Source organism: Danio rerio, chromosome 3 (genome assembly GCF_049306965.1).
Source record: "Danio rerio strain Tuebingen ecotype United States chromosome 3, GRCz12tu, whole genome shotgun sequence".
Classification (NCBI taxonomy): domain Eukaryota; kingdom Metazoa; phylum Chordata; class Actinopteri; order Cypriniformes; family Danionidae; genus Danio; species Danio rerio.
Genome location: NC_133178.1, coordinates 62533202 through 62550000, shown reverse-complemented (window position 1 = coordinate 62550000; position 16799 = coordinate 62533202). Strand labels below are relative to the sequence as shown.

At 35.8% G+C, this 16799-nt stretch overlaps 1 protein-coding gene across 8 annotated transcripts in view; it reads right to left on the bottom strand.

The window, feature by feature from the left end:
* Window positions 1–16799, bottom strand: part of vwa3a (von Willebrand factor A domain containing 3A) — a 72778-nt gene that overhangs the window by 23835 nt on the left and 32144 nt on the right. For 7 of the 8 annotated variants that reach the window (XM_073945152.1, XM_073945154.1, XM_003198187.7 and 4 more), the window contains exons 13-18: window positions 15435–15515; window positions 14508–14605; window positions 11947–12066; window positions 5174–5248; window positions 4448–4589; window positions 1110–1278 (exon numbers count right to left, since the gene is read on the bottom strand). In XM_073945152.1, coding sequence (XP_073801253.1) covers window positions 1110–1278; window positions 4448–4589; window positions 5174–5248; window positions 11947–12066; window positions 14508–14605; window positions 15435–15515 — 685 coding nt within the window. Of the gene's footprint in view, window positions 1–1109; window positions 1279–4447; window positions 4590–5033; window positions 5106–5173; window positions 5249–11946; window positions 12067–14507; window positions 14606–15434; window positions 15516–16799 lie in introns of those variants that run through there. The other variant, XM_073945157.1, reaches the window with a different exon arrangement.

The following is a 16799-nucleotide window of genomic DNA, read 5'->3' as shown; positions in this document are numbered from 1 at the left end:
TGTAATAACATCTTATAACATTGTAACTGTACTGTTATAACATTGTAATTAATGTCATCATAATAATAATATGTAATAACATTGTAATTACATTGTTAGAACACTGTAATTAAATGCATGTAAATTATATGTACTTTGTAATAGCATTGTAATTACATTGCTATAACATTATAATTAATATATAATGTTATATGCTAGTATTTAACATGTAATGTGTTACTACAATTACTATGTAATAACATCTTATAACATTGTAACTGCACTGTTATACCATTGTAACTAATATATAATGGTATATTCTAATATGTAATGTTATAATTACTAATAACAGCTTATAACATTGTTATTGCACTGTTATAACATCGTAATTACGCTGTTTTAAAATTACAATTACTGTTATAACATTGTTATTACATTGTCATTGCATAGTAATTATAACCTAATGATGTAGTAATTACATTGTACATTGTAATTACATTGTTACAACATAATTCTAATGTAACAACATAGTAGTTACAATGTTAAAAATGTAAGTATAAAGTCAGTACATTGTAGTTACTATGTAACAACATTGTATTTACATTGCTATAACATAGCATATAATTAATGTCATGTTATATGCTAATGTGTAATATGTAATGATTGCCATTATATTATAATTACTATGTAATAACATCTTATAACATTGTAACTGTACTGTTATAACATTGTAATTAATGTCATAATAATAATAATATGTAATAACATTGTAATTACACTGTTATAACACTGTAATTACATTATATGTACTTTGTAATACCATTGTTATTGCATTGTTATAACATAGTAATTAAGCTGCTAAATTTAAAACTATCATGTTATTGATAAAACATAAAATTAAGCTATATAAATATGCCATATAAAGTAGCATTCAGAAAAAAAACAAAACACCAGTGAAGAAACTCGACACTACCTACTGCCAGCTAGTTTTTCAGAAGTTTCATTGCAGAGCAACACAAACAGCACACAGAAGTTTAAATGTACAACTACACACAAGGCATATGGCGTGGGTCACGCCGATAACTGGATGCAGAAATATAATCCAGCCTTAAGAGAGTAAATGACCTCACCGGTTTCTGTGGTCCAGATGAAGCGCCCGTGTCCAGCGTGTGCCAGATCACTCAGAGCCCGTGCAGTTTCGGCCTGCGACTCAGTGTGCTTCACTTCGGTGAACAGGCACACATGGAGGTTCAGGTTTGATGTGCTGCAGCGCTCAGACACATAAGAAGTGACTGAATCCTGAGAATGAGAGCATGAAAGACAATGAATGCTGGTCTAATGTTAGATTGGACTGCTAAACGTAATAAAATGAAAATGTAAATACAGTGCAGAGATACATCAAACTCTGCACTGCTTATATATGAACAGCAGAGGGCAGCAAAGGTTGACTTGGCCATTTTGCTGAGGTTTCAACATGCTTACAGGCAATATAATAGAGGATTATTTATGAGTGATCAGAATAAACTGAAGGATTAACAATTAAAAGCACTAATGACTGAAACATAACAATATTTTTTTTAAATTACACATATTTAAAATAGTATAATTTATGTTATATTGCAGAAAAAAACTAATTGATAAACTTTTGTTGCAGTTTCAAATTATTTATTCAGTTATTATTTTATTTACCAGCATGGAAAATGCCACACTTTGAACTAGACTTTATTGAAGGGGTGTAGGAATGAAGGGGAAGGGAAGTAAGAAGATAAACTGTAGGTAGGTAGGTAGGTTGATCGGGCGTCCTACGATGATGCCCAGAGACTCAGAGTGGGGGGACCGTCTCTGTAATATTTTTGCAGAGTGATTGGACCGCCCCGATTCAACCTAGTAGTGAAGACGGTTATAGGATTGTGAATGGGAAGTGAGGAAATAGAGGGAGGGATTGAGGGAGGGAGGGTTAGAAAGTACGAGAAGAAGAACACTAGTGTAATGGCGGGGGATGACACACACAACTGGAGGTAAGATCCAATATGCAGGTTTATTCAGCGTCAGGCATACAATGGTCAAATCAGGTGTTAACATGTATATTCAGGCAAATCCAGAGTCGTAATCAATATACAGGCAATAGGTCATAAGGCAGGCGGCTAAACAGGAGAACAAGGGTAAACAAGGCTAAGGTCTAAACATGGGAAACAAATAAGGGAAAACGCTTTGTAATGCTACTGAAACAGCTAACAAGATTCGGCAAACTGGATGAGTAAATAAGTGGTTAATGTAGGGTGTGTAATCAGTCTCTGACAAGGTTCAGCTGGTGAGAATGTAATCAATCTTGATGAGGGAGCATGTGTGAGTGTAACCGGAGAGCATGTATGAATATGTAGTCCAGGGGAAGGTGGAAATGTAGTCCTTAGTTTCTATCTATCTATCTATCTATCTATCTATCTATCTATCTATCTATCTATCTATCTATCTATCTATCTATCTATCTATCTATCTATCTATCTATCTATCTATCTATCTATCTATCCATCTATCTATGTATCTATCTATCCATCTATCTATGTATCTATCTATCATTCTTCCTATCTATCCATCTATCTATCCATCTATCTATCCATCTATCTATCTATCTATCTATCTATCTATCTATCTATCTATCTATCTATCTATCTATCTATCTATCTATCTATCTATCTATCTATCTATCTATCTATCTATCTATCTATCTATCTATCTATCCATCTATCTATGTATCTATCTATCCATCTATCTATGTATCTATCTATCATTCTTCCTATCTATCCATCTATCCATCTATCCATCTATCCATCTATCTATCTATCTATCTATCTATCTATCTATCTATCTATCTATCTATCTATCTATCTATCTATCCATCTATCTATGTATCTATCTATCCATCTATCTATGTATCTATCTATCTATCTATCTATCATTCTTCCTATCTATCCATCTATCTATCCATCTATCTATCTATCTATCTATCTATCTATCTATCTATCTATCTATCTATCTATCTATCTATCTATCTATCTATCTATCTATCTATCTATCTATCTATCTATCTATCTATCTATGTATCTATCTATCCATCTATCTATGTATCTATCTATCTATCTATCTATCTATCTATCTATCTATCTATCTATCTATCTATCTATCTATCTATCTATCTATCTATCTATCTATCTATCTATCTATCTATCTATCTATCTATCTATCTATCTATCTATCCATCCATCCATCCATCCATCTATCTAGCTCTGGAGAGCGATCGCTGGTTATGTGACAACTAGAGGGCTAGTCTGCCTTAAATAAGTTTTAGGGAGTAGGTGATTGGTTAAGGAGACAAAGTGGGATGTGCTTCCATCGCTGAAATCATATCATTTAATACATTAAGTAACATAAATAATTTTTTTTAAATTCAACAATAAAAAGCTTTAAATTGTCATTGTGTCATCAAATTTATCATAAAAGTATTTGGCTAATTTGATGTATAATTCATTTTTTGTTATATACTCTGTATTTTTCTTTATTCAATAAATAAATGCATAATAAATAACAATAAATCTATGTTTTATATATCCATTTAACTACATTAAACATAGGCTTTAAATAAAATTCTCTTCTTTTTTTCTTTTTACTTACATCTTCTGTTCAAATAGCATTAAACTGAACAAACAAAGATACCAGGATCCTGTCTTCAGTCTCCAAATCCTTTAAGTGAAAATGACACACAGGCGCCGTGGGGCAGCTAATGCGGTTAGCTATTAACTGAGCCCTATGAGAAAACAAAGGGGTCTCAAGAGGGCACTTAATGACCTTAAAAGCTTCACTGTCTTCCTTTGGGCCATGTTCAGATCTCTTCAGATACCTCTCTCATTCTCACACACACACACACACACACACACACACACACACACACACACACACACACACACACACACACACACACACACACACACACACACACAACGCACACACAGAAATATTCATTGATTTCCTTCAGCTTAATCCCTTATTTATCAGGGTGCGCCACAGTGAAGTGAACTTCCAACTATTCAAGCTTATTTTTTAAGCAGTGGATGACTCCCAGCTGCAACACAGTACTGGGAAACACCCATACACGCTCACACTCATTTTCACCTACAGCGCATATCTTTGGACTGTGGGGGAAATCAGAGCACCCAGAGGAAACAGACATGAACAAGTGGAGAACATGCAAACACCACCCAGAAAAGGCACAGCCTGGACTCAAACCAGCGACCTTGCTGTGCGAGAACTAACCACTGGGCCACCATGCTGCCTCACACACACACACACAAAAATAGTTCCGTTACATTGAGATAAAACTAAAAGAATTGTGATTTAGACAGCTTACATCTACATTAAGTGTACTATATAGTCCAAAGATTGACTTGCATGTCATTGGAAGGAATTGACTGACCATGTGTTGATCCGGTAGGCCGGTGGTCAGCAGATAAACACCATCAGTTAAAGCCGAATCTGCCGGCGGTTCATCTTCTAAAGCCCAACGTAGAGCAGAAAGAGTGTTTCTACCGCCAACACACTCCTGTGTCTGAAACCATCTGAAAACAGACACACAAACAGCTGAAGTCTGAATAATTAGCTGAATTGTTTAATGGAGAGCAGATTTTTTAACACATTTCTAATCATAACAGTTTTAATAACTCATTTATTTTATCTTTGCCATGATGACTGTAAATAATATTTCACTTGATATTTTTCAAGATACCAGTATTCAGCTTAAAGTGACATTTAAAGGCTTAACTAGGTTAATTAGGCAGGATAGGGTAATTAGGCAAGTTATTATATAACAGTGGTTTGTTCTGTAGACAATCAAAAAAAATGCTTAAAAGTGCTAATCATTTTGACAAAGTGCACATTGTCTGATATTTTTATTTGATTGTATTTTTTTTATTTTAACTCTAAAAAAGACAGTATTTTTACCCATATCGGCCGATAATGTATTGGTCCAGTAAATATTGTGCATCTCTAATTTAAACAAAAACCTCATGTACATTGCAGTGTGAGCATCAGCAGTAGAGCAGCTTCAGAAACAGCCGAGATGAAAGAGTCGAAGCCTTTGAGAACAGATGGAGAAGAGGAAAGCAGAGTGAGAACAGCAGAAGCACTGATCCTCTGCTCTTACTGCCAAACAGCTTGAAGGTTTTCATGGGTGGCGGGAAACATCTTCCGCTGCCACGACTGGACATCTGATCCAAACCTGTGGAGAACATTCGCAAGGTCACACACAGCAGAGATGAAGTCCGTTATATATAACAAACTGTGTGAATCCTGTCCTCTTGTACTTTTAATTTGCTCATCTTATTTGTTAGGATATACACACTTATTCATTCATTTCAATTCATTCATTCATTCATTCATTCATTTATTCATTCATTCATTCATTCAATAATTTATTCATTCATTTATTTATTAATTAATATATTCATTCAATAATTTATTCATACATTAATTTGATTCTTAATGCAAGTATTTAATTATACATTAACTTATTCATTCCTTCATTCGTTCATGTAATTATAATTTATTTATTATTTAATTTATTAAATTATTCATTCAGTCAGTCATTTATGTATTTGTTTATTCTTTTGTTTATTAATGTATTTATGAATGCATTCATTCATTCATTCATTCATTTCATTAGTCATTTATTTAATTATTAATCAATTCATTATTTAATTATTCATTCATTCATTCATTCATTCATTTATTCAATAATTCATTAATTTAATAATTAATTCATTTATTTATGTATTTATTTATTCATTCATTCATAATTTATTCATTCATATAGTCATTAATTTATTCGTTCAGTCATTTGCTTATTCATATAAGTATTTATTTATATATTCATTTATTTATTTATGTATCTTTGTACAATAATTTATTCATTATTTTATTTATTAATTTATTAATCCAGTCATTTGTTTATTTATTTATTTATTTATTTATTTATTATTTCATTTATTTATTTATTTATTTATTTATTCATAAATTAATTTGATTATTCATGTAGGCATTTATTTATACATTAATTCATTTATTTGTTTATGTATTTATTCATAGATTAACTTATTCATTATTTAATTTATTTATTCAGTCAGTCATTTATGAATTTATTTATTCATCTTTAATAATTTATTTATAAATGTATTAATTTATTCATTTAGTCAATTATTTGTTTATTGTTCTTTCATTATTAATTAATTAATTTGTTTATTCATTGAGTCATTTATTTATTAATTTATTTGTTCGTCCATTAATTGATTAATCAATTCAGTCATTTGTTTATTTGGGAAATTATTTGGGCAAATAGGACTTAGGAAAAATACTATTGGGTTCCCTCTTACAATATGTTTCAGCCTTTACAAGTCTGTCACTGGATATAAAAAAGATGATGTAAATAAAGAATAGGTCCTAACTTGTGTACTCGGGAATGTTAAATGTCACCGGTTAACTTTAGCTCTTTATTTCCATCGTGTTTACGTGACACAAAATCACGTTTTGTAATTTAAGTGCTTAAATGACAACACGGGCCTATAAATGTTTCTGAATAGAGTTTGAAGGGTCCCACAGTGCATGAATGACCCATATAATAAGCTAAATAACAGTCACAAAAGCCCAGATCAGCTGAGGTAACCGTGTAATGATCTGGCTGATGTGACGTGATGAAGCACTCTGGACTGAAGCCCTGCAGCTGCTCTGCTGGATTGATATTGAGGAGCAGGTATGTGCGCTGCGCTAAAATCTATTAAGACTTCTATTTCTGTCAAACTTAAAGTGGATCACTCATGAGTCCACCAAAACTGGAGCAGACAACTGCTGAAGACTGACAGTAAATGGTGCAGAGCCTATTATATAATGACCTTGCTTCTTTTGTGTGTGTTTGGGAGATGGAAATATGATTCTGTGCATTTATAAAAAACAACACTGGTAGTGAGTTTGCTAAGTAAAAAATAAAGTCTTTTAATTGGTATTCATGGTATCATAAGGTAACTTTAAAGGGGAAATTAAGCACTCAGTCAAGTTTACATTATTTTGTAAATAGGTTTCTTCTTTAATGAAAATATCTAAAACAAACTCGATTAATGTAACCAAAACGACATATTTTACTATAGATTTAAGACCTGGGGCACCGCAATCTTGGAATATTGCTGTGTCTGATGTCATGGGGTTGGTTCCGTTCCCTCAGCTGAACAGATACAGTGGAAGTAAAGGGCTGAACACGGAGACTGTAAAGCTCAATTTAACCCAATGTGTGAAGTTGTGGACGTGGAGCTGCTGCAAATACAAGCATCAGATGTGTGTCTAACATAAAATATATGAATTCATTCTATTTTTGTTTTCCCTTTTGATTAATGATCATTTGGTGGAAATCCGCAAAATCCGCAAAGTAGTCAGCTTGATTCTTTACAATTATTAGAGATGTTTTAAGGCTGTAAACCCCCTCACTGCACACTTCCTACACTTTTTTCAGACATTTTCACACTTTTCTCTCATTCAAACACTCTCAAAGTTTAAACTTTGGTAGAAAAATAAGTCCAGTATTATAGAATGAAACCAAATATCAAAGCCTGTTGTCAGGCGCAAACATTCATCGCAAAAGGTTCATAAAGCTTTTCAGCTTTTATGCGGATAATATTGGCATCTAGTGTATTGTTTTTTTCCTGCAGTCACTGATCCACAAAGCTAAAGCAGACTCCATCCTTAAAGGGGTCACACATTGGATGCGCCGCGCACATGACAGATGGAAGTAACACACACCGGACGCGCACATTCGCATGTTATTTAAAATGAAAATATTCAGATGGCACTCTGTGGCATGGCAGAATCAATAACAGAGTCCTGAGACGCAGCTGGGCACCGCAGACAGCAGTCGACTTGTAGTGCTGGTGTGCGTACTCTTATAGAAATCTATGTTTACAATTCTAAAATGCATGGCGCTGTGTGGCACATCGTGGCATGACACATTCAGTGTCCAACCCCATTTACGATGGTCTTGCTGCGGACAGTTACAGCATTTTTAGCATCCTTGTTGAAAATCACACTGCTAGCCATTGAATATTTCTGGTAATGTGGCAAGCTGAATGCATTCTCTACTGTACAGGAGACACAGAGAAGATTGATTGATAATGGTCTACAGCCAATCAGGATGCAGAACACAATGCGCTGTAAAAAAAAAAAAGTCAAATTGTAAAAAAAAAAAAAAAAACGCGAACCGCGTTTTAGCGAGGGACCACTGTAATGCCATCAGGGCTTTACATTAACACCCGCCAACCCGCCAAATGCGGGCAGATTTCAGCTTTGGCGGGTTAGACAGACAATCCCACTAGCCACTTTGGCTGGTTTAAAATAATTTTTAAATTGTAGTTTTCCTAAAAGCAGGGTTCGACAATATAAGGATGACCCAATATGAGTGCAAATTTGATTTTAGAATCGAGAAGCAAAATAATTGTGATCACGCGAGCAGAAGAAAGCAAGTGAAAACCGAATGAGAGAATGATGATCACTGGCGCTAACGGCTGATGTGATGCGCGCGACTTAAAACGAATCCCGAATCGTGAAGCAACCGTGTCTGGAACAGGTTCTGGAAACGCAACTATCATCGGTTCTCTTTCAAATAAACTAGACAAAAAGTGATGAACATGCACCCGCAGTCCTGATGCTTTTAAGAGCTCAAACTTTGTCTTTTTGTAAGCAGCATCGGTTGCTTTCACTTTGAACAGATTATTAAATTGCCTAAAGTTAACCGCGTGCATATGATCATCCTTTCATTAATCATTATTATTCACCTGCTTTCATTTGCTTACGGTTTTATTTGCTTTCATTTTTGTTAAAATGGTTTAATTATCTTTTTTTTTTTACAATATTGCTTTAATGGGAGATGAACACTCCATTTATGTGCAGTTAACTGGTGATCCGAGAGATATTTAGCCACGACAGATTACCCAGCATATTTTTGATACATGACAATAGTTATTTTTTTAAAAGTCAATTGCTCTTCTTTCTATTTTAAGAAATGTTTTGTTAAATAGAAAGAATAGAATACAGCTATACTTTGCTTGTTTTGACACATAAAAAATTTGTGACTAAGAAATAGGCTAATTATTGTTTAGTATGGTTATAGAGATAAATTTGGTAAATCATGCTCATGCTCACCAATCAAAACATTTTTAATGAAGTTATTGAAATGTACAAAATGTCTTCGAGGAAGTTGATCTTTACTCATGCTCATTGAGCAAACTCAGACTCGACACACAAAAATGTCAATGTCAAATTTATGCATATAAAATATATATTCCCAACAACAAAATTGTGGCTAATGAAAATGCAGTGTGGCTAGTAACATTGGAAAACTACTAGCCACAGTGGCCGGTGATTACAAAAGTTAATGTAAAGCCCTGAATGCCATTAAAGATCCATTCTGGGTTCCTCAAAGAACCTTTCTGTGAATGATTTCTAAATCAGTTAATCATTTAATTATTAATCATTTTAATTACTATAATCAATTTTTTTGAAGTTGAAAATGTTCTTGTATTGTAAATTTGAGATGTCATTAAAGTGTATATATAAACTCTAAAATGCTGGGTTGTCATAACCAAGTGTTGGGTCAAATATGGACAAACCCAATGTTGGGTTATTATTTTTTTTTTAAGTTAATTAAAATGTACAATTTTCAACCCAATGTTTGTTATCTGATTATGTCTGCAGGATCCTCCAAATAGTAGCTGAAATAGTCTGGCTTGATGATTTGTCTCCTGCTGAAATGCGTTTCTCTATATTTGGGAAGAACAGCTGGATGACTATGCAGAGACAGTCCCAGTGCTGCCTGTACCTGCTGCACCTAATGCTGCTGCTCTGGCACAGTTGTGTCGCACACAGAGCCATTTATTTGGCTGAAAAGTTTAAAATTTGCATATATGTGAGAAATCACCAATGTGAGCTGCTCCACTTATTAAAAATACAATAAGAGCAATATTTCATGACAAATAAATATAGATGCAAAACTCTCTACAGGCATCATCAAGTCAAATTAAAGGCTTTCATTCATTCATTTTCTTGTCGGCTTAGTCCCTTTATTAATCCGGGGTCGCCACAGCGGAATGAACTGCCAACTTATCCAGCAAGATTTTACACAGCGGATGCCCTTCCAGCCGCAACCCATCTCTGGGAAACATCCACACATTCACACTCATACACTACGGACAATTTAGTCTACCCAATTCACCTGTACCACACGTCTTTGGACTGTGGGGGAAACCGGAGCACCCGGATGAAACCCACGCGAAGGCAGGGAGAACATGCAAACTCCACACAGAAACGCCAACTAAGCCGAGGTTCGAACCAGCGACCCAGCGACCTTCTTGCTGTGAGGCGACAGCACTACCTACTGCACCACTACCTCACCCCAAATTAAAGGCTTTTTAAGACAATTAGACGTGAAATTTCAGACTTACACAAGGCTAAGCGCTAATGTTTTTTTTTCTAATGGCCCAGTTAAAACAGTAAAAAAAATATTAAACCGTATAAAACATATTATTCGAAGGAAGATAATTAACTCATGTCTGTAAATTGAGTTAATAAATAAACTTTTGTTAAAACTAGCTTTATATGAACAGGAAAATTAGGACCTGTTTAAAATGAATTAAGAACTACAACACAAGGGCTGTATTTTGATGGTCCATGCGCAGAGCGCAAAACGCAGGGCGCAAACGCTTTCAGGGCGTGTCAGAACGTATTTTTGCTAATTTAAGGACGGGAAAATCCGCTTTGCGCCATGGCACATGATCTAAAGGGGTTGAGTTTATTTTCTTAATGAGTTATAGGTGTGTTTTGAGAATAAACCAATTACAGTCTCATCTCCCATTACCTTTAAGAGCCAGCTGCGTCGCGCCAAGAGCGCATTCGCTATTTACAGGACGTAAAGTAAGTTCACTTTCGCTCTTGGATAGGGAAACCTTTACGCACAGACATCAATTAGTCTATAAATAAATAATTTTGTTTGTTAAACGCAAATATTCGTTTCAAAACTATTTCTAAATTCAGTTCTAATTTCCAGCAAACGAATAAATGAACAATAATAACGAACTGTGCTCAAAAACCTGAGTTATATCCTAAAACACATGCTGTGCCCCATATGGTCTTAAACCTGACAGGTGGGCAAATCTAAGCTTGTTTTTAATAAAACAAATATAAATATGGAGATAATAAATAATACTGCTAATAATAATAACATTATACAAAAGCAAATTGTTATGAATGAACTGAAAAAGCCTCCCGAGATGAAGAAGACATAAAAGCAGTGGTTTTTCATATTTATGTAGGCTAGAAAATAAAATGTTTGGTAATATTTTAATCCTTTATATTTATATTCTATATCTATTCTTATTATATCCTATATATATCCTTAATATTTACAATTTTTTCATATGTAAAGATATTTGCCTATTGCTCTCTTGTGCGTATTAAGCAGTGTGTAAGCGAGGCGCAACTCTGCGCCGGAGTTTAGACCGGGTTAGTTTTGGTCTAATGAAAAATCTATTTTAGTCTCTCAAAATAGCAACGCGCCAGCGGTCCGCCTCCCTTTTTAGACCAGAACGCCTATGGGCGCACAAATGAGCGCAACTGCATTTGCTAAAACGCCAGGCGTATGATAGGGCCCTATATATTTAATTGAATTTAAGACTTTTTAAGGCCCAAAATTTTGTTTTTAAAATTTAAGACATTTTAAGACTTTTTAAGACCCCACGGATACCCTGTAAAAGGGCTTCCAGTGACAATCTGTAGGAGATTTGAAGACGGAATAACTAAGCAGATCAAAATCTGTCATGTACTGTAAGAGACTGAAATCAGGCGAGAGAGACTTTGTGTGTGTGTATGTGTGTGTGTGTGACCTACAGGATGACATTGAAGCTGTGTTTTCCGGCCATCTGCTCCTGCAGGAGTGTTCGCAGCGCGTGCTGGATGTGGAGCTGGAGGTGTGTGTTCATCCCAGACATGTCCAGCAAAACCTGCACCCTTCATGGAGACACAAACACACTCCTGAACACTAGATAATCCTCACAACATGAGGTTAATAGAGTCACACAGAGGTTAAAGCCTTGAAAATAAAGATCAATATTTAATAATACTCCACTTCATCTCACAAACGTGCTGGATACAGCACACTGGTAAAGGTTTTTCAGCACATTTTGTTAATATTGTTCATTTATTCGTTTGCTAGAAATTAGAACTGAATTTAGAAATAGTTTTGAAACGAATATTTGCGCTTAACAAACAAAATTATTTATTTATAGAATAATTGATGTCTGTGCGTAAAGGTTTCCCTATCCAAGAGCGAAAGTGAAAGTGATCCATATCTCTCATTCTCACGCAGTAGATGCTCTGTTTAACAGTTTTCTGTTAAAAAACTGTCAACTGTTAACTGTTTGCTTGTAAAATGTTCATTTTTTCCACTTAGACTTACTTTGCGTCCTGTAAATAGCGAATGTGCTCTTGGCGCGACTCAGCTGACTCTTAAAGGGAATGGGAGATGAGACTCTAATTGGTTTATTCTCAAAACACACCTATAACTCATTAAGAAAATAAACTCAAACCTTTTAGACCATGCGCCATGGCGCAAAGCGGATTTTCCCGTCCTTAAATTAGTAAAAACGCGTTCTGACACGCCCTGAAAGCGTTTGTCCTGCATTTTGCGCTCTGCGCATGGACCTTCAAAATAGAGCCCTAAGACTGTAAGGTTATTTCAGTTCACTTTTGTAAGCTGAATAATTTTAGTACTGAAATCCACATATAGATCAAATTGAGAACTATAAAAAAGTGGCAAAACTGGAACAACTCATTGAACAAAAAAACAACAACACAATTTCGGTGTAATGACATACTGGTTATGTCATTTCAGTATGATTACAAAAAAAAAAGTATTACTTTGTTTTGCACATTCTGTTGACTACAAGTTAAATTAAACAATACATTTAAATATGCTGATAACTATATTTGTGTCCACTCTAACAAATGAGCATGATCTGTTTAATTTGAGTAGTTTTTTTTTTGTGTTAACCCCTTGTGACCAGCAGGTGCTTTGCTTCTACTGCATCTGACCTGTGAATCCAGCTTGTGTAATCTATCTAATCAAACAGTAAATCTGGAGACTGCAATCAGTGTAGCAGAATAGAAACAAGATAAACTATTTCAGATGAGGCAACACAAAGATACTGAATCTATACTGACACCTGAGGTCATTTAAAAATAAAAATAAAACTTTAATTTGCCAGCGGGGCTTGCATAGATCCCATAATGTTTATATTCATCATTTCTAGTTATCAAAATAGCAATCATTTTTAAATAATCTCTGAAAAGAGGGCTCAACAGTAAGTGTTTTGCTTCTATACAATGTCGTCTGTAGTTTTAAAGTCCTTTATATTTAATGGGTTGTGACTAGCTGTCAGTGTTTTTAGCTACAAAGTAAAGTTTACTTATAAACAAATTTCGAGAGGAGCATGTGCTTATGATTGTTCACAGCTGTTTCAACTTTAGCTAACGACTGATTATCCTATCAGAAGATCCTTAACTCACTATAAATAACCAGACTTTTCTCATCTCAATATCTTCGTCTTGAAGAAACCCCCCCACCCAACCCTACTTTCCCTCCTTTCAAACGGGCGTCACGGTGGCCAGCGATTAGCGCTGTTGCCTCACAGCAAGAATGCCCCTGGTTTAATTCCTTTCCAAACCACACGGCATTTCTCTGTGGAGTTTGCTCGATCTCCCCGTGGTCGCGTGGGTTTTCCCTGGGTCCTCCGGTTTCCTCCCACAGTTCAAAAACAAGAACTCTAAACAATTAATCCAAATACTTTAGCTAAACTCTGAGTACACCTTTCAGCATCCATATCTGACACTTAGCTACAACAAGCAAGAGGGGGAGTCATCGAGGTCTACCTGAGCTCAAACTCCCCTCTCGCCTTGCAACAGGAGGGAGCCCAGAGCTCGAGGATCTTATAAGCTCAGGGCTCTCTCCCAGGACAGCACGCCAAACTAGCTTTACTATCAATCATCAGCTAAGTGTGAACTCTTGAAAAATGGTCTGAAAGTGATCCCAACAATAGATTTCTATCTTCTCAATGCAAGCACACTAGCTTATAGATATCCTTAAAACTAACAAAAATGGTACTACTGATATCTAAAAATCTTTATTTTAATTTGACAGGACCTTTAAATCACCTTCCTGATGCTCGGTTTGAACTTCAGTAGATCATCTCGACCGAAGTAGCTCCCATTTGATTGGCTTTTTGTGTTCATGTGCATTATAAAGTCACTGGTTGTGCTCTCTGTCATCTGCAGTGTCCTCCAACACGCATACAGTACAGTATGCTTCCTATAATTTGTGAAGTGCACATTGCGGGGAGCTGCTGAAATGACTGTGGCACACACTGAGTGTGAGCGCATGCTCTTCTTCTTACCTCTGCTCACACACACTTCCCCAGATCATCCGACTGCTCGTCTGGTTCAACCAAGCCACTCTCCTCTCACACACACGCACCGCTCGCAGGAGTCGCTTCTGCATGACACAGAAAACAAAACAAAAAATATGTACAAATGCAACAAAAATATATAGCTCTTTGGGTTTTTTTTAACACCAATACAAAGGATCAACAATTAAAAAAAAAAAAAGCAAAATATGCTTGATATGGGTTGCAACTGAAATCTGCAGGAAGGTAGATCTCCACCCTAGTAGCAAAGAATTCTGGCCCAGATTTGGCATAAAGCTGGCACAGCAGGCATTCATCCGGCACTGGCATACAGCATGTGGGCCAAACATGGCCCGGGTTTGGCAGAGGTGGCACCGTTTTTAAGGCGGCACACAAGATTTGGGCCAGATGAAAAACTTAGTATTTGGCCCAGATTTACAAATGTGATAAGTGGGCCACGTGAGTTTGGCCAGTCTTGACCCACTTTTAAAATACACTAAAATCATTTTTGAGTAAAAAAAAAAATTCTACCAATCAGGTCACTTTGAGAAAAAGCGTGCCCATAGTGTGCCTAAAGCGCATCACTCCATGGGTTTATCAGTTTCATTGCAATCGTGACACACCAACCTATCTGGCCCAGTTCAGACCCAGTTATGAGTTATTAACTTGGCTGAGACTTGGCCCAGATATGGTCTGTGTTTGGCCCTTGTCTGGAAGCCAGATTTGGTCCAGTCATGTACCGTAATTCACTGCGGCATGTGGGCCAAGCAAAACCTGATTGTGTGGGCCAGAGCTGGGCCAGAGAAATTTTGCTATGTGGGCAGGAACAGGATTGGCCACCCCTGCACTAGGGGCATCAGAGACTTATTGTTACATCTTGTAAAAAGGGGCATAGTGCGTCCACTTTAAAATATATACCTGGTAGCTGTGCAGCGATGGCGGATCAACATGCAGATTCTTCACAGACCCGTCCGGCCAGTCGACCTGCACCATGAGCCTCTGCAAACCAACACGGAGAAATTTCAAATTTTCTGTATGGGTCAACAGAAGAGACTCAAAGGTCATCCTATAACTGCAGGTACATTTATTTGGCATTTCAAATTAAAAGTAAATGAATGTTGCACTATATCCCCATATAAAAATAAATGTATCTCTAATATCCATAACAAATTACAAACAATATTCCCCCCCTCATCCAATAAATATAAAGATAGCTGGGAGAAGGACATGGGTACCCATATTCCTGATGACATCTGGGAAGAATCTTTGGAACACATACACTCCTGCTCCTATAATACGAGACATCGTCTTATACAATTCAAAATTATACATAGGCTTCACTTTTCAAAAGTAAAGATCCACTACATTTTCCCAAACGCTTTATCCAACTGTGATAAATGTCAGTCCCCTAATGCAACACTTTTCCATGCTTTTCTTTCTTGCCCGAAGGTCACAAACTACTGGTCTGATGTATTTAATGTATAGTCAAGAATTTTTAAGACTACACTGTTACCTGAACCATTGTTGATCATTCTTGGCACATCAGAGTTATTCAGAAAATTTACTTCAGCCCAACAGCGGTTCATTTCCTACTCTCTTATTACTGCAAAAAAAATTGCTTTTGATGTCATGGAAAGGACCAACGATACCTACTGACAAAATGTGGCTTCGAGATCTCTCCAATACTTTACATTTAGAAAGAATTAGATATCTGTTGAAGGACAATCTCTCAGGTTTTTATAATATTTGGCAACCCTTCATAGACTTCTTACAATCAGTATCTGCATAAACACGTATTTTCTTCCATTTTTTATATATAAACTCTTATTGTACTTCTTGCTACAAAATTGTATTCTACTTCCACATTGTTCGTCTTTTCTGCTTTGTTTTGTATGTATATTCACACAAAAATATTTGAGCCTTTTTTATATTGTTGATTGAAAATGTATAATATATATACTGTATGCTCAATAAAAAAAAAAAAAGACAATTAAAAGTAAATGGAAAAAACTCTTTATAAACAACAAATCTTTCCAGTGTTTTATTGAAAATGAGTGGCGTGGTGGCTCAGTGGTTAGCAAGAAGGTTGCTGGTTTGAGCCCTGGCTAGGTCAGTTGGCATTTCTGTGTGGAGCTCGACCTGTTGGTGTGGGTTTCCTCTGGGTGCTTCAGTTTCCCCAACAGTTCAAAGACATGCGCTATAGGGGAATTGAATAAACTAAATTGGCCGTAGTGTTTGAGTGTGAATGAGAGTGTATGGGTGTTTCCTTGTACTGGGTTGCAG